At 48.7% G+C, this 23,429-nt stretch overlaps 1 protein-coding gene across 2 annotated transcripts in view; it reads left to right on the top strand.

Annotated features, from left to right (window-relative positions):
• The first annotated feature begins 15,310 nt into the window (after positions 1-15,310).
• The window catches only part of LOC102970116 (MLX interacting protein), a 60,496-nt gene continuing 52,377 nt past the window's right edge, over positions 15,311-23,429 (top strand). For both annotated transcript variants that reach the window (XM_042961375.1, XM_042961374.1), the window contains exon 1: positions 15,311-15,818. In XM_042961375.1, coding sequence (XP_042817309.1) covers positions 15,406-15,818 — 413 coding nt within the window. In that variant the 5' untranslated portion in view covers positions 15,311-15,405. The remainder of the gene's footprint in view (positions 15,819-23,429) is intronic.

The raw sequence follows: 23,429 nt of genomic DNA, 5'->3' as shown, positions 1-23,429 counted from the left end.
CACTCCCACCCTCTATCCCCACCATACCGCTTTCTCCCACACCTCCGAAGACGAAATGGCTTCTGTGGCTGACTGCAGGATTGTCTCCTTAGGACGATGAAAGGGCTGAGGAGGCTGGGAGCAGATGGCAAGAATAGCTGGTGCTGAACTTTCTCTCCTAGCGTGTTGCCTGGATTTCAAATCCACAGTAACCTGCTGCCCTCCGCCTCCCCGGCTCCTCTGGGCTCTCCCCCCACGCCCCCCAGGGGGGGAGGGGAGATGGCAAAGCGTTCCTGACTCTTCAGAGCCAACAACAGTCCATCGCCTCTCGCTCCCAGGATGCGCTGATGGTCCCCACTGGGGAGCAGACCCTGATGATTGGGCCTCAAAGGCCAGAAACAAGGCACCGGGGAGCAGAAAGCTCTACACTCCTCCAGAAAGGGGTGATTGAGCCCCCATCCCCTGGCCTCCGTCCTGTGCCTGCGCCAGGACAGCTTCCTCTCACTCAAACGGCGATGCCCCCCGTGGACAAACCGCCTGATCGTTTGGTTCTGAGGCCTGGTTTGCTCTTAATTCCTAGATGGACTCCTCGGACCTTAACCCTTTTCCTGAGCTTTCTTTACTGCACTGGAGTTCAACTTCCTTTGAGTTGTGTGAGGGGGTGGGAGGGTTGAGGGGGGGTTATTTTGTTGTTGTTTTGTGGTTTTTTTGTTTTCGTTTTTGTTTTGCTGATTGGTGCATATATTCAGGTACCACCTTTGACGTGTGGATCTCTCTCCTGACCACCGTGGGAAGTGTCTGCCAGATTCCAGTTTCTAAGTTTCTGAGGGTGAGGCTCTTACTTTTTTTTTAAGGGAGCCAATCTATTTCCTGCACTTCAAGAAGAATCAAAATGTTCCTGAATTTCAAATACCTCATGCAAAAATGTCTCCTGAAATAAGGGAAAAAACAAAACAAAACAAAACAAAACAAAACAACACAACAAACTTTGAGAATCTTAATGTTGAAGTTCGCAATGCCGAAAGGTTTCTGTCTTAAAAAAAAAAAAAAATCCTTATCAATTTTGCCCCTCAGGCAGTCAGTTCTGTGGAGAACTGTGTTCTGCGTTACCTCTCAGCATCTCTCAAGGCGGCTTTACCTCCAGATCCTCTAGAGCTAGAGTAACTTAACTTTTTTTCTTTGCGGCAAAACTCCATTTTGATGAAAGGTGAATTTGGAGATTTATCTCCTTTCTTTTTTGGGAAATGAGAGGTTAGGAGCAAGACAGCCGAAGGAGACCCACACACGCATCCACAGGAGCGGCAAGTCGGCCGGGGTCCCCTGGGCGCCTTCCGGTTGCGGTGCCCTCTCTGGACGGGCAAGGGGAGTCAACGCGGTTGAGGACGAAGACCACATCCACGATCCCGGGGCTGTCATTAGTTTTTCTCTGAAGTGCCTGATGAAGGTAGGAAGGGGCCCGTGGCCGGGGACCCACCCGGCCCCGCCGCGGCCACGCCAGGCAAAGCGCCAGTGGCCCCGCACGCATCGCTGGCCGGGAAGGCCTCCCGCGCGGCATCGTTAGACTGCAAAAATCCACACGTGCTTCCTTCCCCGACACGGTCCGCTCCTCGGAGCCACTGTTGCCCACCCACCCTGCGCCCCGCGCCCTCCTCCCACCACAGAATCTAAGACCTTTCAGCCGACCGAGCCAGGGGCGGGGGTCCTCAGCAGATGCCTTCCGCGGACACCAGGCCCTGTGGCCTAAAGGGCTCCCAGGGCAACCTTACTCCCCGCCACACACGAAGTCGGGGAGGCTTCGGCTACACATTCCACAAAGTGCTGGCACTTTTACACCCAGAACCTGGAGGGCAGTTGACCGATCTATAGGGTGGTGACCTCTCATTACAAACGATGTCATGGTTTGGAATGTTCATTATCGCCAAGGACCTGGTTAGAGGTATAAAGACCTTTTTTCACCGTTACCTAATTTTTTTTTTCCTCTTACGTTTTTTTTTTTTCCTTTCTTTTTGGCGTGTTGTACAGCAGTATAATTTTTCACTTATTTATTCCATCAGTAGATATGGTTTGTACAATGTACAATGGTTCCATTTCAGAAAATAAAAAATTCAAATCATGAACACCATGTGGCTTTCTAGCATCGTAATAAAGGGTAGAATCTGATGGATGGTGAGAGGGCCCCTCGCCAGCTGCTCTGGCCTCTCGTGCACGACCGTGTGGCCCTGACTTTGTGCAGGGCACTAAGCTCCTTGCACGCAGGGACTGTTGCCTCCCAGGGTCACGTTAGCTGCCACCGTTAAGCACCAGCTGGACACTGGACACAGGGGTGACAGACCTCCTTGCTGAGGCGAGGACACAGAAACAGTCGCATAGCCAGGCAGGGCCCCCATGGAAAGGCCCTGGTCCTCGACTTTGCGAGGCTGTGGCAGGCACTCTGAGGAGTCGGCCCGGAGGTGGATCGCAACTTTGTCTTGGCTTAAGTGACCCGCGGCCAGGCCGGAGGCAGAACCTTCCCGGGGCCCTTTCCCCTCCTGGCATTTGGGGCGCTTCTCTCCCTGGCAGCTCAGACTGCCTCCCTGGAGTCTCCCTCCATGGTTTCCTTTTCTCTGGCCTGTCCCACCATCTCTTCCACCTGAAACCTGGCCGAGGCTGATCTGCCAGCAGGGAGGGCAGGGATGGGATTATTGTTTTAGTGAGGCCTGCCTGTGCCAACCCACCTGGAGGCAAATGTTCTCTGTTTTGTCTGCCTCTCCCTCCCACCCCCTTCTTTTTTACCACGTTCTAGTGTTTTTACCGGGATTGATTGCTCAGCGAAAGAGACTCCTGAACTCCTGATAAAGTTCGGCTTGACAAAACAGAAATCATAGGGACTTTGCTCAACCAAAAATATGCTTCAGTTGGCACCCTTTTGCGCTCTCCTTTTCTGTCTTCCCTGCATGTCCGCGTCTCCGTCCTGGATGGAGCTCCGTCCCTTCCAGACTTGTCCCTGTGGATCCGCCACCCTTCTCTCCACCCTCCCCCCCCCCCCCAGATCTGTTTCTCAGTCATACGCTCACTCTCTCTGTGACTCTCTTGGCTTCTCTGTCTCTTGCCGTTTTCTGTCCGTCTGTGGCGCTGCCTGACTTCCTCTCCTGTCCGTTAATTGAGAAGCAGTCATGCACAAGAGCTGGAAAATGCAGCTTTGCAAGCATTCGTGTGAGCACCACGTGTATGCTGGGCCCGGCGCAGCAGTGACTCAAGTTTGTCCCTAAAGCTATAGGCAAATAAGTGAGCCAGTGTGCCAGGATGGCCAACACCGTTTGGAACTAGGGAAGGTGCCTTTTGAAGAGGGGGCGGGGTCAGGGATGGTGCAAGGAGTCCAGGCATGGGGATGAGAAGTTCGTTTTCCTGGTTGACACCAAGGAGTAGGCTGGAGGTTTCTGAACCAGGGCTCTGCTGGGCTGGGGACAGGATTTCCAGGGAATGGCGTGGATTGGAAAAAGCCAAGGCTGGAGATGGGGGCAAAGCGACCAGGGAACTGGGGCAGTGGGCCAAGCAGGAGGCCAGGAGTTGGCAAAAGGCCGTGTGCTCCCAGGCAATCAGTACAGCAGCCCAGCTGGTGGAGTCAGGTGGGCTGGGAGAGACAGGTAGGGAAACTGAGGTCTGGGTCTTAGCCCAGACTAAGCCAACAAGGATCATGGAGGTCCACAGTCAAGACCGAGGTGGGAGTGCAGACCTTAAAGGCCAAGTCTAACAATCCCCGCTCCTGTGAGTGAGGAATCTTTTTTATTTCCCTCCGGAGGCTAATAGACACACGCTCTTTGCCAGTTGCATTCCCCTCTTCTGCCAGTAGAGGTCACCCTTGTCCACTCAGTCCCAGGGACAGCCAGGTGACCCAGGCCTGCACCACCCGCATGGTCCCACCCCCTGGCCACAGTTGGTTCAAGGATGATCACGTAAGCCATTGTGGCCCAGTGACAGTCAGCCCTGGGATTTCCGTGGGAACTGCTAGAAAAGAGTCCTACTAAAGGAGTCACTAGAGAATTCCCTAGAGGGCCAGCACGGTAGGGAGAGGCCTGCCTGCAAGTGACTTGAACACAAGAAAGAGTCGAACGATGGAGAATGTGAGCTTCCCGAGGGCAGCATTTGAGCACTTGGCCCCAGCCGGCCCCGAAGCCAGCTCTCCTCCTGAACTTTTCAATGTTGCGAGTCAATTGTGGCCCTTCGGGTCAGTTTTCCCTGGATCGGTTCCCACGTGAGTCCCCGCTCGTCTGTCCCAGGGCTTGGAGTCTCTCCTGGACGAATCCAGAAGGAGGGGTGGCTGTCCATATAGTAGCTCTGACTGCTGATTGGGTGTCATTGTCTTGGAAGGCGTGTCTTTCTCTCCCCTCCAACTTCCCCTTTTAACGCTCCCATGTGACAAAGACTTAGATGGTCCAGAGCTGAAGAAAAAGATATAACAAGGATGATAAGAACCCATTTCGGACTTCTGAAGCAACGTCTTCTACAGTCTTCAGAGCCCCAGCACGTTAGACCTATGTCACGTCAGGTAAGTATCTTAGCTTCTCTGGGCCCCAGTTCCCTCCTCTAGGAGGGGAAGACTAACAGTGCCTACTCTCGGGCCATCGCAAGGATTAGATGAATCAATACATGTGAAGTGCTTGTGACAGGTCCTGGCACAGAGTAAATCTCAATAAATGTTGGCTGCTACCGTTACTATTAGAGTTACTATCTTCAATCGTGTTTAGACCCCAGAAACCCAGCTCCCAGAGAATGAGGTGCAGGAAAAGGCAAGAATTGCCCACTCCCCGCTGCTTTGGGCTTACCTTCTTTTTTTTTAATTTTTTAAATGTTTATTTATTTTTGAGAGAGAGAGAGAGAGAGAGAGAGTGAGCAGGGGAGGGGCAGAGAGAGAGAGGGGGAGACACAGAATCCGAAGCAGGTTCCAGGCTCTGAGAGGTCAGCACAGAGCCCGATGTGGGGCTCAAACTCACGAACGGCAAGATCATGACCTGAGCTGACCAGATGCCTTACCGACTGAACCACCTAGGTGCCCCTGGGCTTGCCTCTGAGTTATACTTGGCTTTCTGAAGACCGGCCTCTTCCCCAGATGACTGACAGTGGGGTTATCCACCCAGAGTATCCCGGATGATCCATAGCCTAAATCATGTCTTGTGGGACGAGTAGAAGCCCTCCAGGAAACAGAAGGGAAGACACTCCTGGCTGAGGGCAAGGCTTGAGCAAAGGCTGGAGATTAGAGGGTACGTCCCTGCCACAGACACAGGCTGTCCAGTAAAGCAGTCCCAGGCAGGGAGCTTTGGGGCCTTGGGCCTCAGAGGAACAGCCCACTAGGGACTCAATTTTACAGCCTCCTTCACCATCGTTCTTCCTCCACAGGCTCTTGAGAGAAAAGCCTCTAGAAGGCAAAGACCAGGCCGTGGTGCCAGGCCTGTGGGTCCTGACTCCCTCCAAGATACCCCTGGGACACTGGTGCCCATGGATGCACTGGGTGACGTGAGGTCGATGGCTTTCTCTCTTCAGACTTTGGCAGAAATAACAATCTGCTCTGCACCAAAGAATCTCAAGAGACTCTTAATTCCTGCTCTTTCCTCCCTCTGGGTCCCTCAGTTATGAGCTCATTTGACCTCCGAGCCACCCGGAATGGTAGTTTAGAGCAGGGACCGACTCCCCATTATACAGATAGGAAAACTGGGGACAGGGACATGACTGAACAGAGTCCTGCAGTGACTCTGTCTGGGAAGGAGGCTTTGGAATCCGGTCCATCTGTCTGTGGGTGAGGAGTCAGCAAATCCAGCCCACGACCTGTTTTTGTAAATAAAGTATTATTGAGGGGCACCTGGGTGGCTCAGCCAGTTAAGTGTCCGGCTCCTGATTTCGGCTCAGGTCATGATCTCACAGTTCGTGAGTTTTGAGCCCTGCCTTGGGCTCTGGACTGACAGTGTGGAGCCTGCTTGGGATTCTCTCTTTCCCTCTCTCTCTGGCCCTCCCCCATACACGTTCTCTCTCTCAAAAAATAAAAATTAAAAAAAAAAAAGTATTACTGGAACACAGCCATGCTCGTGCATTTACATATAATCTCTGGATGCTTTCATGATGCAACAGCAAAGGTGAATAGTTGCTGTGTAGACTATATGGTTTGCAGAGTCAAAAATATGTAATAACTAACCCTTTACAGAAAAAGTTTGCCAACCTCTGCAGTCAACCACACTTTCCTACGGAAACACCGTGCAGAGGAAAGAATAAGAATAATAATTACCTACTATGTGCCAGGCACCATGCAGGACTTTGCGTTGATTTTGCAGCTGGTGAGAGTGTAGCTCAATGAACCTTCACACACTGAATACACCTGTGTGCCCACCCCCCCCCCTGCTGTCCTTTCCAGTCACCACCCCTCGAAGGACAGCTGCTCTCCCAACTTCTCTTTGCACAGGTGTGTTTTGCCCGGTTTTGAGCTTTCTGTTCATGGAATCACAGTATGTGCCCTTTTACCTCTGTCTTGTTTCACTTAACACAATGTTTGTGAGATTCTTCGGATGGCTGCACATCACTGGAGTCCATTCTCCTTGCTAGAGAATATTCCGCAGGGTGAAGGCACGACAAGGCACTTACGCATTCTCCTGCTGCTGGCCGTTTGGTCTATTTCCAGTTTCCATGGAGTATTGATTATGAATATGCAAGATATTGGACCTCCATTATCTCATTTCACCCTGACTTCACCCCTGAGGCGGGGAGCCAGTTTGCAGCCTCTCTAAAAGGCGTGCAGACTGGGGTTCAGAGACACAGCAGGCGGGACGGGGAAAACCCTTGGTGAAGGTGTGCCTGCTGTCCTGGCTCTCTGGCTTCCTCATTAGATTCTGACTTGAAATCTCGCTGTGACCGCCTACTGCGTGATTCCATTTGCATGAAATTTCTAGAAAAAGCAACGCTGTGGTGACGGAAGGAAAAGCCTGGGTTATCCGGGACAGGTGGCAACAGGGATGGACTGCAAGAAGACAGGAGGTGATGAAAATACTCTCTAACACTGGACTGTGGGCAGGATCCCACAGCTGTGTGAATTTCTTTAAAGCTGAGTTGTATGCTTCAATACCTCGATAAAGTTGTCCCTCCCAAATCCCAAATTTGCACTCATCTACTTCACACACACACACACACACACACATGCGCGCACGCGCCTCCCCCCGCCTCAGTTTCCCTATCTGTAAAACAGAGCTTACCGTCCCTTAGATGAGGGAGGCCGACTGTACAAACTGTGCAGGGCTGCTTAGCCATGGACCTCTTCCGGCCTCCCCGACGATTAGACACCCCCCACCAGCGCAGCCTCTCTCTGCAAAGGCCTGGAGCCGGGGGGTGGTCTGCCTGGCCAGAAGTGACATCTGAAGCAATCAGGATCCTGTTTGGCTTTGCCACGTCCGACCTGCTGCCTGCCGGGGCAGGAGAGCCACGCGCAGCGGATGCACCGGCCCCAAACTGTTTCTCAGAGTAGTCCCCAGAGATGGCCGCGGGCTTTCAATTTCTGCACTTGTTTATTTTCAAAGGGACGTTGCCAGACCACTAAGCCACCCCTGCCCTTTCATGGTTTGTTTTATGCAAGAGATTTCAGGAAGAGAGAGAGGAGGTAAAGCGACCTGAAACCAATTCCTCTGCCAGCAAAGGGCTGCACGGGGCCCCCGCTGTTAGATTTGAGGGACACGTGGGGCCAGGATGCCCCCTTGCTGACTGCCAGTCCCCAGAACACCGGGAATCCTGATAGTGTTAATGCTCATTGCAAACAGTTGACAACGGAGGCTGGAACCATTGGGCATCCACGTGCAAAAGGAATGAACGGCAGCCCGTCCCTTGCCCCTTATACCAAAATTCACCCAAAATGGATCATAGACCAAAATGTAACTCCAAAACTTCTAGAAGAAAACATAAGAGAAAATCTTTGTGACTGGGGTTAGGCAGAGCTTTTTAAATTTTTATTTATGTATTATTAAAAAAATTTTTTTTAGGGGCGCCTGGGTGGCTCAGTCGGTTAAGTGGCCGACTTCGGCTCAGGTCATGATCTCACAGACTGTGAGTTTGAGCCCCGTGTCGGGCTCTGTGCTGACAGCTCAGAGCCTGGAGCCTGTTTCAGATTCTGTGTCTCCCTCTTTCTGACCCTCCCTCGTTCATGCTCTGTCTCTCTCTGTCTCAAAAATAAATAAACGTTAAAAAATTTTTTTTTAAATTTTTTAAAAATATTTATCTATTTTTGAGACAGAGAGAGACAGAGCATGAATGGGGGAGGGGCAGAGAGAGAGAGGGAGACACAGAATCTGAAGTAGGCTCCGGGCTCTGAGCTGTCAGCACAGAGCCTGACGCAGGGCTCGACCTTACCAACCACAAGATCATGACCTGAGCCGAAGTCGGACGCTCAACCGACTGAGCCACCCAGGTGCCCCAGTGTATTTATTTATTTTTAAAGTTTATTTATTTGTTTTTGAGAGAGTAGGGGAGGAGCAGAGGGAGAGGGAGAGAGAGAGAATCCCAAGCAGGCTCCACACTGTCAGCATGGAGCCCAATATGGCGCTTGAACTCGCAAACTGTGAGATCATGACCTGGGCTGAAGTCGGACGCTCAACCGACCGATCCACACAGGTGGCCTGGCAGAGCTTTTTTAAACATGGCATCACGTACTAACTATACAAGGAAAAGCTAATACATTGGACTTCATCAAAATTCAAAACTTCTGCTCTGCTAAAGACACTGTTATGAGATGAAAAGACACAGACTGGCAGATAATCTTGGCAGAACACATAACTGATAAAGAACTTGTATCTAGAATATATAAGGAACTCTCAAGAGTTGAGAAGAAGAAAGCAAACACTGCCCCCCTCCCCCGAAACCTAGCAAAATAGTAGCATAGCCATTTCATCAAAGAAAATATATGGGAAGCAAATAAGCCCATAAAAGACGCTGAACATGATCAGTTATTAGGGAAATGCAGATTAAAAGCCCAGTGAGACCCAGGACACTCCTACTGGAATAGCTAAAAAGAGAGACCACACCAAGTACCAGCGAGGATGTAGCAAAACCAGACCCCCCCTATGCTGCTGGTGGGGTGGTGAAACGGCACAGCCGTTTGGAAAATAGTTTGGCAGATTCTTGTACAGTTAAGCGTCAACTTACCATACAATCCAGAAATCCCACGCCTACACATATTTATCTAAGAGGCATTAAAATGTACAAAAGCTTACGCATAAAAGTTTATAGTGGCCTTATTTATATAATCACCCCAAGCTGGAAGCGACTGAAATGGTCTTCAATGGCTGAGTGGATCGACAAACTGTGGTACATTCCTCAAATGAAATCCTACTCAGAAGTAAACAGGAATGAACTACAGAGACACTGAAGGATAGAGGAGATCTCCGATGCATTACGCTAAGTGAAAGAAGCCAGACTCAAGGCTACTTACTGAAAGATTCCATTTGTATGGTGTTCTAGAAAGAGCAAAACAGCAGGGACGAGAAGCAGATCAGTGGTTGCCAGGGACCGGGGTGGAAGGAGGGGGGGATACAAGGGAAGCCTCTGTGTGTGTGTGTGTGTGTGTGTGTGTGTGTGTGGGTATCAGAAATATTCCCTATCTTGATTGTGGTGGTGATTTCATGACAGTATATATTTTTTAAAATTCATGGAACTGTACACTAGAGAGAGAGCTTCCTTGTATGCAAATTACACCCCAACCAAACAAAACAAATAAAAATAAGAATAAGAATAATAAGCCAACATAGCCCACATACTAGGTGCCAGGCACTGTTCGAAGTACTACACACACATTTACTCTGAGGCAATATCCTGACAGTCATCCACATCGGCTGCAAGGAACACCATGTTGGAACATTTTTTAGAGAGGGAATGGAGAAAGGATGGGTCATTCTGCAAGGCCCACAACATGTGGATGAGAAGTCAACTGTTGCAAGCGTATCTCCTGCAGTGTTCAAGCCTTCCTAAAAAGCGTACTTGCTCGCGATCTGCTTCACCCTTTTGGTGGCTGGGGTCTGACAAACAATTGTAAAAACTGATGAAAGGGGATCCAAACCACCATACAGAGCTTAGGAAATAGTACATCTGACACAAGATCAAGGAAGTAAGTGTCCAGGATGATAAAGGGAGGTCCCGGGACAATAGCTATGCATTAAGCCTACGCAACAATCAATCCAGATTGTTAGGACAAAAGACTTCAGTGGGAAAAGTTGAGGTTGATAGACTCTGACAGGGCTGACTCTGTCAAAATTGTACTGAGAGATATTTAAGAAAACTATCGGATGTTATAGGAAGACTTAAACCATAGGTTCAAGGAAAACTAAGAAAATGGGAAAAGTGACACAGTTGTTAACTCCAGGAAAAACAAAAATTTGAACAATTTTTTGTTCAAAGGAACAAGGAAAAGAAATCATAGTGCACAATACTTTTGTGGCCAAAATATAAAAACACTGAATATGAATTTAACAAAATATAATGTAACTATAGTGGTAAAATGGGAGAGGAAAGACATCTATAAAAAAATAAATTAAAATCATTCCAGGGGCACCTGGGTGGTTCAGTTGGTTAAACGTTTGACTCTTGGTTTCAGCTCAGGTCATGATCTCATGGTTTGCGAGTTTGAACCCTGAATCAGGTTCCATGCTATCAGCTGATAGCATGGAGCCTGCTTAGGATTCTCTCTCTCCACCTCTTCCTCTGCCCCTACCCTGCTCATGCTCTCTCTCTCTCAAAATAAATAAATAAATATTAAAAAAATCATTCTAACATAGTAAGTCAATAAATGATGTCTGAAATTGATGATTTTAGGATATATATAGGGAGAGAGGTTTTGCTTTTTTTTTTTTTTTTTAATTTGGAGATAAATACTAGAAGTGATCACTAAAAATTTGAAAAGTGTTACCTCTCTGGAGGAGGTACGTAGGACTGTCAGGTAGTAAGGGGCATGGCATGGGTGGTGTGGGTTAATTATGAGCCTTCTAACATAATAACATAATTTGTTTTTTTTTAATCTTTATTTTTTATATTTTATTTTTATAAAAATCTTTTAAAATAATAATTTAAAACTTTTAAGTTTTACTTTCTTTTTTTGTTTGTTTGTTTTGCTCTACCCTGTTTCTTACGTTCCCTATCTTAATTTTACTTGAATTTAATTCTTGTTTTACTGAAGAACAACCTCCAGTAACTCTTTCAAATATGGCCTATGGATGAAAAAGTCATTTAACCTTTCATCCTCCAAGACTTGTTGAGGGAAAACTCACTCTTTTCAGGCATATATTTTTATGATTTTTGAGAAACTTACACAGTCACATAAGCACCACCATAATCAAGAGAGAGTATTTTCATCACCACAAATTGTTCTCTGGTTCCTTTTTGTAGTCAGTTTCCTCCCCACAAGCTCCTGGCAACCACTGATCTGGTTTTTCTGTCCCTGTGTATTTTGCCTTTTACAGATGTCATATAAGTGGAATCAAATAATGTGTGGCCTTTTGAGTCTGAATTCTTTTACTAAGCATAATGCTTTTGAGAGTCATCCATAGTATTGCATTTCTGGAAACCAAAGGTATAGTTGATCATCAGTCGTCAGTGCTATTCATCCAATACTTACAGTCATATGATCGGATTGCACTTCCTGGCTCCTTCCTACTTGGGTGAGGCCGTGCTCTGGGCAATGAATTGTGAGTGCATCTCACTTCTGGGCTGGACCATTTAACTGACAAAGTGAGACCTATTGAGCTTTCTCTTCCTTTCTGCCACCACGATGGGCAACATTCTAGATGGTGGCTGCAATGTCAGCCTGAGTCTTGGAGTGACTACAACCAGCAGAGCCCATTGCTGACCTGTGATGGACACACAGCAAATATGTAGGGAGCTTGAGCCAAAAAACACACCTTTGTGTGTTGAAATTTGGGTGTGGTTTGCTATCACAGCACAATCAGCCTATATTGATCCATACAGAATGCTTCTATTTTAAGCACTGGAAAATTTTCTTTTACTTCTTTTTTTTTTTTTTTTTAATGTTTATTTATTTTTGAAGGAGAGAGAGACAGAGCATGAGCAGAGGAGGAGCAGAGAGACAGGGAGACACAGAATCCGAAGCAGGCTCCAGGCTCCGAGCTGTCGGCACAGAGCCGGATGTGGGGCTCGAACTCACAAGCTGTGAGATCATGACCTGAGCTGAAGTCGGACGCTTAACCGACTGAGCCCCCCAGGCGCCCCTCTTTTCCTTCTGCTTTAATTATTTCCTCTATTTCTTTCCTCCCTCCTTCACTTTCTTCTTTCTTTCTAGAACTATTAGGCAGGCGCTAGAACTTTTGAACGTATCCCTCCAGGTCATTTACTTTCTTTGTCCTTTTAGAATTTTGAGGAGAAATTCTCAGTTTAATCTTTTAGCTTGCTACTCTTTTAGCCCTATCCATTCTGCTATCAACTCAGCTTTTCAAAATCATTATTTTTATGTTTGATATATGTTATATATATTTATTTTTATTTTCCAAGACCTCTGTTTGCTTCTTTTCACAAAGAAGCTATAATGAGTTGTTGCTTGGTGGGTGCAGAATCTTCCACACTCTTTCTAGAGCTATTAATTATTTTTAAAGTATTCTGTTTGTTCTGTTAACTTTCCCCCTTGTTTGTTAGTTCTTAGGTAGTTTTCTTCCGGAGGGCTGGCTTTCCTTAACTGTTTGCTGACGTTTGCTGGTCTGTAATACTCTGTATTTGGGAATTCCTGTTTGCCTGATTGCTGATTTGATTATAATGGAGTGCTTCCAATTTTTTGAGAAGAGATGGCTGTTCCATGAGGTTCTGTGTTCTTGTGGTTTGCTGGGTGTGGGAGCTCTCTGTCCTTCATGGGGGTTGTTAGCTCTCTTGGAGCACTGTCCTGCATGTCCCTCTGTGCACGTGGCTGTTGCTGCCTGATACTGTGCAGGAAGGAAGGTGGAGGCCCTCAGCCTAGATTCTCTGCCATCATTTCCACATATCCCAGTACACTGTCCCTGAGACCTTCTCCCGCTAGCCTCTGATTGTTTTTGGCACCCCCCTCCAGATCTCACTCTTGGTAGTTCTTTTCTTCCTGCATTTTAAACTGTGCTTTCCTCCAGTCTTATTTTTTTCTCTAATATAATCTTTAGGAATTTATGGTGAGGATTACACAAAGCATGTTTGTGCACTGCATATGGCCTATGGGTGGCCAGTTTACAACATCAGCCTTTAGAGGTTCTGTCCTCCCAGGGAATTGAGGTTTCTTTTTTTTTTTTTTTTTTTTTTTTGAAGTAGGCTTCACCTCCAGCACGGAGCCCAACTCAGGGCTTGATCTAGTGAGATCAAGCCCTGAGCCAAGATGAAGAGTCAGACGCTCAACCAACTGAGCCATCCAGGCACCCCAATGTTTACTTTTTTAAATTAAAAAAGTAAAGTATACATCCTCCCACATGGATGTCTTTCGTGCTAAGAAACCAAAGAGAAATGGAGTACACTCCAAAAAAAAGTATACAAGTAATAATTGTTTCTTTTAAGAAATTAGAAAATAGATAAACATGAAGAAAGTAAGAATCACCCCACCCAGAGATAACTAGTGTGAACACTAAGCTTCACCTTCTCTCTCTCTCTCTCCACCCACCCACCCACACACACACATACAGATATGATTTTATAAGTATTTTTTTGAAATTGATCTCAAACTACTGATAACTTTTTAAAAGTTGTTTTTTCACCCAACAGTATATCATGGACATCTTTCCATGTCAATAATATTTGCTTCATTTAATATGTAGTGTTCTGTTACATTCCGGGCCATAATATATTCGACAATTTCCCTCTTGTTAGACAATGCGGCTGGGCATTTAAGAGTTCACCAAGGAGAAAAGTCTTCAGATGAAGGAAGACAAGTCAAAGGGTGGCCTTTCAGACATCTGCAACCAGCGCTGGGAAGGGTGGTTTGGGCAACGGGGAAGATCTCAAACTCACACGTGAAGCTGCCAGTCCCTTGGGCCTATCTGTCCTTGAAGACAACTGGGGAAGGAGGATGCACAGCCACTTTGGTAAAAGCCGTTTGTCACTTTCTCTCTGAACACCCACCTCTTCCGGAGGCCCTTGCCAGGAAGAGGGTGGGGCAGGGCCCTCAGTGCCCACCCAAATCTGGAAGTGAAACTGGTTTGAAAGGAGAAGCTATGGAGGACGCTCAAGGCCCTGCTGGAAGTAGCGTGGGTGCTCTTGGCCAGGGGCCTCTTTCCCCCTCCTGATGCCCTGTCAAACCCCATCTTCCCCACATGGCCGCCATCACAGGCTGGCTTTGAGCCCCTGAAGCCTTGACAGCTTTCTAGAAGTGGCAACTATTAGGTTGAACCATTTGAAATTGCTATTTCTGTGGGTCCAGAGTGATGGAGTATTGGCAATTTCTAGGTACCTCTGGTCAGGTCGGTTCCATTGCTTCAGTCTGTAGTACATTTCTTTAGTGCTCATTCTGTGTTAAGTGATTTATAATCATTTTTAACTGTCGCAATTTTGAGGCATAGAATTGTTCCCTATTTGAAAGAGAAGAAAACTAAGGTTCACAATTTTCCCTTTTAGAATTGCTTGGGGGCTGGTTCAGCGTCTAAATTTAAGATCTTAACAATAACGACAGTATTTTGAGACCTGGTTAAAGGAGCTGGTGGCTCTGCCACGTACTAACCGTGATGCCTTTTTGGAAAGCACCTTAACTTGGCGGAGCCAGTTTCCACCTCTGCGGGTATGAGGTTTAAGTGAGAAGCGTTCTTGATCTGGTTTCTGCTTTAGAAAAATGCCTTTGGTATCAGAGACTCAAGTCTTCTCATCAATTAAATGGGGACAATAACCAACGCGCCCAGCAACACAAGGGACTTGCTGCCAGGACTCAGTTACAGACAGGCCCGGCCGAGCCAGCCAGCGACGGGGAGGGGGAAGGAGCCCACCTCCACCCACCACGTGGAGCCCCGGCCCCGCCCACAGCGCGATTCCCGGGACCGTGGGGCGGGGTCGGCACAGCACCACTTGTCCAACGCCTCTCCAAGGCTAGGACACTTGCGAGTGGCAGTCCCTGGCCACTGCTTCCCACAGCATCTCAGGCAGCCCGGAGAGGGTGGGGGCGGCGAGGGGCGGGGCATCAAGGCGTGGCTTCCGGCAACCTTCCTCCCCGCCCCACCCCCCTGCTTTTTTGTCCGCCTAGATACGGAAAGGTTCCCCTGCACCTTTAAGAGGCCGACGCGGGCAGCCGATTGGCCGAGACGCGCCGGTGACGTCACGCCTGGGCCGGCGCCGAGTCTGCCCAGTCGGCCCGCCCCGCGCCCTCCCCCTCTAGTCCCGCCGCGCGCTCGCGGACAGTCCGCGCGCGGGCCGGGCCGGCGCCCCGTCTGCTTCGCTCGTTCGCGTCGCCCCGAGCCCCGGGGATGCCCCCGGCCGGCACCCCCCATGGCCGCCGACGTCTTCATGTGTTCCCCGCGCCGGCCCCGCAGTCGGGGCCGCCCGGTGCTGCTCAAGCCTCAGGTGCCTGAGGACGACGACGACTCGGACACGGATGAGCCGTCCCCGCCGCCCGCCTGCGCTTCGGCCACCCCGGCCCGGGCCCACGCGAGCGCCGCGCCGCCGCCGCCCAGGGCCGGGCCTGGCCGCGAGGAGCCTCCGCGCCGCCAGCAGATCATCCACAGCGGCCACTTCATGGTGTCGTCGCCGCACCGCGAGCACCCGCCCAAGAAGGGCTACGATTTCGACACGGTCAACAAGCAGACGTGCCAGACCTACAGCTTCGGCAAGACCAGCTCCTGCCACCTGTCCATCGACGCCTCGCTCACCAAACTCTTCGAGTGCATGACTCTGGCCTACAGGTAGGGACCCGGCGACCCCGGGCCGGCCCCACCTCTCGAGTGGAGCTTCCTAGTTTGACAAAACCAGCGCGGAGGGCTCGACCGCCCGAGGACCCCGGGGCTGCACGCATTCCCATTGGCTCCTGTCCCTTTGGGAGTGTTTATGGGTCAGGGATCCTCCGTGGTAGCGAGAGGGGTCCGTGTCCTGGCCTCCTCCCCTACCAGCAGGGCTTGCGTTCTTCCGGCTTCACGTTCTCCATCCAGGCCCTCCCCTCCAGTGTCCCCAGGCCACCGATTTGGGACACGAAAAAGCTGCAAATACAGGCTGCACCTTGTGTTACTCGACTCTCCACCCTTTCCCCCAAACGCTTTGTGTGCTTCGGCAATATCGAGTAGTGGTTCGGAGCACCTGTCCAGGGGTGGCTTAAGTGCTGGTTCCAGTCTTTAATGGTTGTGTAAAATCCTGGAGCCTGCTTCCTCCTTTATGGAGAGGGGATGACAGTAATATCAGCCTCCATCGGCTATTTTAGAGATGGAAGGAGATAGGTAGTGCTTTTATCCCACTGCCTGACAGGTAGGTAGATGCTCCGTAAATGTTAGCTTACTTTTCTTATTGTCCCAGCAGAGGGAGGCTGGGTCTTCTCACATCCACTTTATTGGGACACCCTCTCCCACCTTAGCAGCCAGCCTGGGTGCTTCCTAGGTTGACTTTTGGAACCACAGCTGTTGGAGGTGCAGTCTGCCCTCCTGGCAAGTTGGAAGGTTCTGGGGTCAGCCCTGAAACACTATATGGAGATGGCCTTGTTGAGGGCAGGCATCCCAGACACCATCCTGACATGTGGACCCAGCTCTGGGCAGAGATCCCTTTTTTCTAAGTCACAGATATACCTGGCCCTCATGAGATAAACTGTCTTTCCACTCTCTCCTGCTTCTTTGGTGCGCATGTTAGGTATTTGTGCCCAGCGACTTCTGCCTCAGCGACAGAACTTCTCCGGGCCATCTGCAGTGCAGAGCAGTCAGTCCTGCACCAAGCTCATGATAGGATCTCTGCTGAGTGGGGGTGATTGCATTAGTAACTGGGCTGGCTTGGGCTGTCTTAGGTCTGCTCTGCAGGCGGCACAGGAAAAGTTTTCTTGGAGACTCCAGAGACAGCGTAAAGAAAAATAGGTACATTCCCCCCACTCCTTGTTGTTGTTGTTGTTGTTGTTTTTTGGGAGAGCCTTTAAACCCAGATATATCCAAGTTAAAACATTACACATTTACCTGAAGTCAAAACATGGCTCCGGGTGGCATTTTCCCCCACTGGAATAAATGATTAGTCAACTTGTTCCTTTGTTATGTTCCTGAAACAAACCCCCCGCCCCCCCCCCCCCCATTTCCTCTCTTGAAGGTTTCCCTGGTGGTTTGTTTGCCACATGGCTGCAGTACATTACCCATAGCTCTCCTCCCATCCCCCTTGCGTGGCATATTGGTTAGGCTCTGCTCTGATTCTCTGGTCTTGCCAGTTTGAGCTGGCACTGAGCCCGTGAAGATGTTCTTTTTTTTTTTTTTTTTTTTTTTTTTTTTTTTTTGGAATTGGAATTGAGATTGCAGCCCTCTTTTAGCCCTGCTTACTCAGTCTTAAAATTTGAGCACTTCGCTGGAATCAAACCCACCTAGATTGTAGCATACACCACAAGAGCCTTTTCAAACAAAACTATAAGGGAAAGACAGGAATGTGTTTTATTAAGAGAACTTAATCCTTTTCTTTATTTTAATATAAACTTCTTCGTGTACAGGGAGAGAAGGGATGATTATGTAGCAGGAGCCATGGGGTAGAAAGATCTCACCTAATCTCTGCTAAAGGAAAAATAAACCAGACTTCCCTTTGCCCTCAGTTTGGATAACCCACAGGCTTATTATTAAATAACACCAAAGAATTTTAGTAATGGCATTTTTCCCCCACTTCTTTCAAAAATATTTTGGCAACTAGCCATCGCTCAATTAAGTTTCTTGATTGCCAAATGCACCCTTACCTTGCTCTTCAAGACCTCCAGCCCCTCTCTCTGGCTGGCTCTCTCGCTTTGCTGTAGTTCTCTGTGCTCAAGTCCTGCCGCTGCAAGCCTCCGGTGGGTATCTGCCTAGTAATTTCTCATGAAGATACTCTTTGTCTCTCCGTGTGAGGCTGATGCGACTGCCCCTGAGTTCAGTTGGCAGTGTGGAGCCGTGATACAGATTGACAGAGGAACGACTCAAAACCAGTTGTCTGGGCTGTAGCCTCTGGCACAGAAAGCAGCGAACAGAAGTGAGTTTCTGACCTCAGCTGTCCTATTGTGACCACTAGCTGGCTCTCAGAGAAGGAGGGTTGAGATGGGGGTAGGGAGGAAAGCACACTCGATCTCACCACTGGTGGTCTGACTTCCCTTTCTGTGGGGTTCCAGCCCTCGCCACTGTTTTCCGGGTTTTTTCCTTCTTGGGCCTAGAGGAAGGACAGTGGGGCCTCCTCTCCTGCAAGACTGTTTCTGGCCTAGGCTCTTCCTAACCTCAGCTTCCTGTCTGTTCCCTGGCCTCTTGGTTCTAGCTGCCTAACTCTCCCTGGTACACTCTGTGCTGTCTTTTTTTTTTTTTTTTTTTTTGGTTTCCTGTTAACTGCTGTCTCCCAGCTGTTTCCAGATGAGGTTCAGCAGCTCTTTGGGGGAGGAACTAAGCACAGGGGAAGCTGTGGTTATTTTTTCCCCAGTCCTGTGAAGTGGTCCAGGGATTCTGAATATGATCTGTTCCTGAACATGCAAAGTCTTGAACCCTGAAAAAGTCTTTGGCGAGACTGACTTTGGGTGGGGGAATAGGGTGTTGGAGGAGTGGGGACTGTGTGTGAGTGTGCCCAGTGACCCTCCTGGGCAAGTAACAGTGCCGAGGTGATTCCAGCTCCGTGCATCTGGCCTTAGAATCCATGTCCTTCCCGCTCTGTGATGCTAGCCCTGTAGCAGAGCATCTTGATTTGGTCCTACGGTGTGTGCTCAATCACTGGGACATTTTGGAGGGGAAGAAGTTGCCTTTCCCCAAGGCAAACTTAGGCGATAGATGATGGGGGGAAAGCGCCCATGGTTTACCTTTTCAGAGCCTTCCTGTCTGCCACTATAAAATGGGGAGAGTAAAACTCCCCTGCAGGGTGGAGGTGAGGATAAGTGAGATAATGTCTGTGAATGTGTCTAGTAGGAGGCAAGAGAAGGCTTCGCAGGCTGCATCCAATTCTGTGTCCTCACCCAGCTGAGGACAAGATTCCTCCTCTGTAAATTGAAGGAACTAACGTATCTCACTGGCGTATCTTAGTGTGGCTTTCAAATGCTTGCTTGACAAATACTAAATAGACACATTCTTGCTTTGCGTATGCTTTCCACGCTCCACAATGGAGCTATGTACTCTAGAACATAGTTCATGGTTCTTGCCCTCTTAGCATTTTAAGGAATGTCACACATGTAACTCACCCACACAGATTCTGAGCACATCTAGTAGATAGCTTTTTGTGGTTGGTTTTGGTTTCACTTCTCTACCTTTTTATGTAACTCTTTATTTATTGGGGAGCCTAGGTGTGAATGTTTCTGGAGGGTTAGAGATGTTGTCTTTATGTATTTAGTGATAAGCAGTAGCTTTCTGGACAGTGGGTTTCTGCTTAAATGGATATCTGAAGAGACCTTTAATTCGGACCTGTAAGATAGCTTTGGGATACAAATTCCTAAAACGTACCCCTGTATATGTGTACTCTGTATAGAAACTCTCTGTTCCTAACCCAGAGTGGCAATCTCTGCCAGATTTAAGGAGTAGCAAGGATTAAAAGTTTAGAGCACGGTGACCTCCAAATTTTAAGTTTTCAGTAGAGGTACTTTCTAATGCTAGGTGTGGTAACCAGTTGTAAATGAGAACCGTTCACACAGATGACTAAATTTACTACTCTGCAGCCACGCCGAAGATAAACAGGTTTTCTTCTTTTGCACTTTTTTCAGTTTTTGATCATTATATAGTGTGCGCTGCGGGGCGTGCACTGAGGTGGGAATGAGGGCTACAGGGATGACAGAGGCAGTGTCTGTCCTTGACGAGCTCATGAACTAGGGGTGGGGGGCAGATAAAACAGGCAGTGGTAGAATAATTAGCAAGGTCTGCAATAAAAAACGTGAACCAGTTCTGATGGCGGCGCTGAGATTGAGAGTTTATATAATTGCTATCAGTGTGGATACTTTCCCCTGACATCAGGGTTTAATACTTACCTCCCCTTCCCCATGTTAACCGTCAGCAGTTATGGACCGTATTCCCCAGCAGGAAGCTCCATATTCCTTTTCTGTCTTCTTCCATTAGTAGTCTAGGAGCATATTTCCTTTTCGTGTAGAGGCTGATTGGCTAATTGCCATCCTGATGGAAGGGTGAAGAAAGGCTGTACAGTTGGGAAACGCCTGAGAAACGAGGTTCGAGGTTGTTTGCTGGGGTGGAAGAAGACGAGAATTCACACACTACTATGTCCTGGATTCTCTTTACATGATCTTAAGCAACTCTCACAATAGCCTTCTTAGGTGTGTGTGGGGGGGTGGGGGGGGGTGGGGGGGGTGGTGGATCCTCATGTTTCATATTAAAAAAACAACCCCCCACCCCAAGTTTGGGAGTTAATTAGTCCTGTTGCTGAGTTGAGGCACCTTGTCCAAGGCAGTGACTCTGGAGCTGAGAAGTTGCCTCCCGCATCTGTTCACAAAAGCCTGTGGTTCTATAGGAGGTGAAAGGGCCAGTCCTTCTAAAGTAAGGCCTGGGGAAACCAAGGTGGGGAAAAGAAATGCCTTGGGCTGCTCCGTGCCTTTCCATGCTCCACGCTCTTCAGCACCCATGAAGTCCTGCCCTTCCTTCAAGACCCGGCTCAAGCACTGTTGCCCTAGCAAGGCCTCCCAAGGGGAATGGACGCCACATTCCTTTGTAAATCCATGACCCTTATCGATTCTGCCTCAAATCGTTACATAGACCTGACCTGACACGCTTCATGCTATCTTTGACTTTCCCACAGATCCTAACAGTGTCTGGTACATACTGGGTGATTAAGAAATACATGTGCGATTGAAAAGGGAAGTTCAGGTACTTGGAAGCCAACATCATAAACTTGTCCTTGGTGAACCTATTTATCTTCACTTGTGCAAAGACAAACACAGACTCTGTGGAACAGGGCTTTAGGGGATGTTGGTATGGAGTGGGACAATAGGGTGAATGCTTTCGTTGAATGGCATTTGTATTGTGACTCATTTGGACTGTTGTAGCAGATTAATGACCCCTCTCCCTCCCCGCTCCTCCCCCAAGATCCATATCCTAATCCCCAGAACCTGTGAATACGCTGGGTTACATGGCAAAGAGGAATCAAGTTTGCTAATCAGCTACCTTTATTCATTTGCTTGTTTGTTTGTTTATTTATAAATTATTGATGGATTGATTGATTTTTTAAAGTAGGCTCCACGCCCGATGTGGGGCTCAAACTCATGGCCCCGAGATCAAGAGTGGCATGGTCTACAAACTGACCCAGCCAGGCACCCCACTAATCACCTACCTCTAAAATGAGGAGATCATTTTGGATTTTCTGGGTGGGCCCACAGTAATCACCGAGGTCCATAAAAATAGGAGAGGAAATCAGAGAGAAGCAGACAGAGATCAGCAGGAGAAATCCTGGCCTGATGTTGCTGGCTCTGAAGATGGAGGAGGGGCAGTGTGCTAAGGAATGTGGGTGCCTCCAGACGCTGGAAAAGGCGGGCAAGTACATTCTGCCCTAGAGCTTCAGAGGGAACCCAGCCTTGCTGACACCTTGATTTTTAGCCTAGTGAGACCCACGACAGACTTCTGACTCCCAGAACTCTAAGGTAATAAATAGGTGGTGTCCTTTTTTTGTTGCTGTTGGTTGGTTGTTCATTTTGAGAGAGAGAGAGAGAGAGAGAGAGCGTGGGCACACATGCAGACACATACACACATGTGCAGGGGAGGAGCACAAGAGAAAGAGAAGGAGAAAGAGAGGATCCTAAGCAGGCTTCATGCTGTCAGCACAGAGCCCGACGTGGGGCTCGATCCCATGAACTGTGTGATCATGACCTGACCGAAATCAAGAGTTGGGTGCCTAACTGACTGAGCCACCCAGGCACCCCTAAATAGGTGGTGTTTTAAGCCACTCACTTTTGTGTCATTTATTATAGCAGCCATACAGCCTGGTTTGAAGTGTTTCTTGAGGTCATGTTTTGAAACACATGACTCAGCTATAAAAAGGCATTTTTAGCTCTTCCTTAACCACAGGAACACATAGCAGCCCATTCTCGAGTTCTGTCAATTTAATGCTGGTGTAGTAGGTGGCAGTTCAGGGGATCTAGTGATGGGAGGGTCCTTGTTATATAAGGAGAAGTCTGTAGAATGGGTCTTAGCCTTAGTCCTCACTATAATTGATAGGATAGGATATTATAGAAAGCTAATTTTACTTTTTTTTTTTCTTAATTAGAGAGAGAGAGGGAGAGAATCTTAAGCAGGTTCCGCTCAGCATGTAGCCCAACACAGGGCTCGATCCCATGACCCTAGGATCATTACCTGAGCCGAAATCAAGAGTTGGCCTCCACTGACTGAGCCACCCAGGTGCCCCAATTTTACTTACTTTTAAGGATTCATACAATGATGAAGAATTCAGTGTGAGCTCCCATTTTCTTGGGTAGAATATGTGCAGTGCGGACAGCAAATATCTTAGATGATCTTTTCCATCTTTTGTTGGAATTCTGTCTATGGTTAGAATTCCAGGCCTCAGGACTTGTGTTTTATGTAGGCAGAACTGTTCCAGCTGCATGGATCAGGGACCCTCTTGTGCTTCCCCGTGTGATACGGGTTTATTGCAAGGATTGGGAAGGGTGCTGGTAGCCTCACGATGATCCCAGGGTTCCTAGCATTGCCTGAACTAGTGCGGACTAGAGTTGGGTTCCCGGCCGCTCTGGGTCCTCCGCCCCGGGGCGGGGGCTCGTCCTTCCTTCGCGCTTCATCCCTGTGAAGTGACTCGGCTCTTCTCTCAGCCTGTTTTCAGCCTGGTTTCCTTGCAGCCTTGCTTAGCCCACTGCCAGCTGGCTCGCTTACCTGCAGCCCTGTTTCTTCTCTGTGTCAAAGCTTCTGCTTAGGGGTGCCTAGGGGGCTCAGTCGGTGAAGTGTCTGACTCTGGATTTCGGCTCAGTTCAGGACCTCGTGGTTTGTGAGTTTGAGCCCCGGTCAGGCTCTGTGCCGACAGTGTGGAGTCTGCTTGGGATTCTTACTCTTCCTCTCTCTCTCTCAAAAATAAATAAACAAACATGAAAAAATAAAACTTCTGCTTAGAGGAGCTTCTGCATCTGCCTGACCAGAGCTCACCCACGGCCTGTGTTTCACATTCAGACCTTGCTTAGAGCTTCCTGCTACCATCAGTGCTCTTTGCCAGTTGCCTAAGTTAGCCCCATAGCCTCCAATTAAAATGTTTGGGGGTAGGGGGGAGACTAGCTGTCCCCTTCCTCTCTGAGTAGAACCTCACAGGCCACGGAGCATGAGTCTGGCTCTTTCCTTCTAGAAGTTATTAGTCAGGCCTCTGTTGGGTGCCAGACACAGCTGTAGGCTTGAAGATACAGTAGTAAACAAGGAACA

This window comes from Panthera tigris, chromosome D3 (genome assembly GCF_018350195.1).
Source record: "Panthera tigris isolate Pti1 chromosome D3, P.tigris_Pti1_mat1.1, whole genome shotgun sequence".
NCBI classification, from domain to species: domain Eukaryota; kingdom Metazoa; phylum Chordata; class Mammalia; order Carnivora; family Felidae; genus Panthera; species Panthera tigris.
Note: the sequence above shows the minus strand (reverse complement) of the source record. Positions and strands in the feature narration are given on the sequence as shown.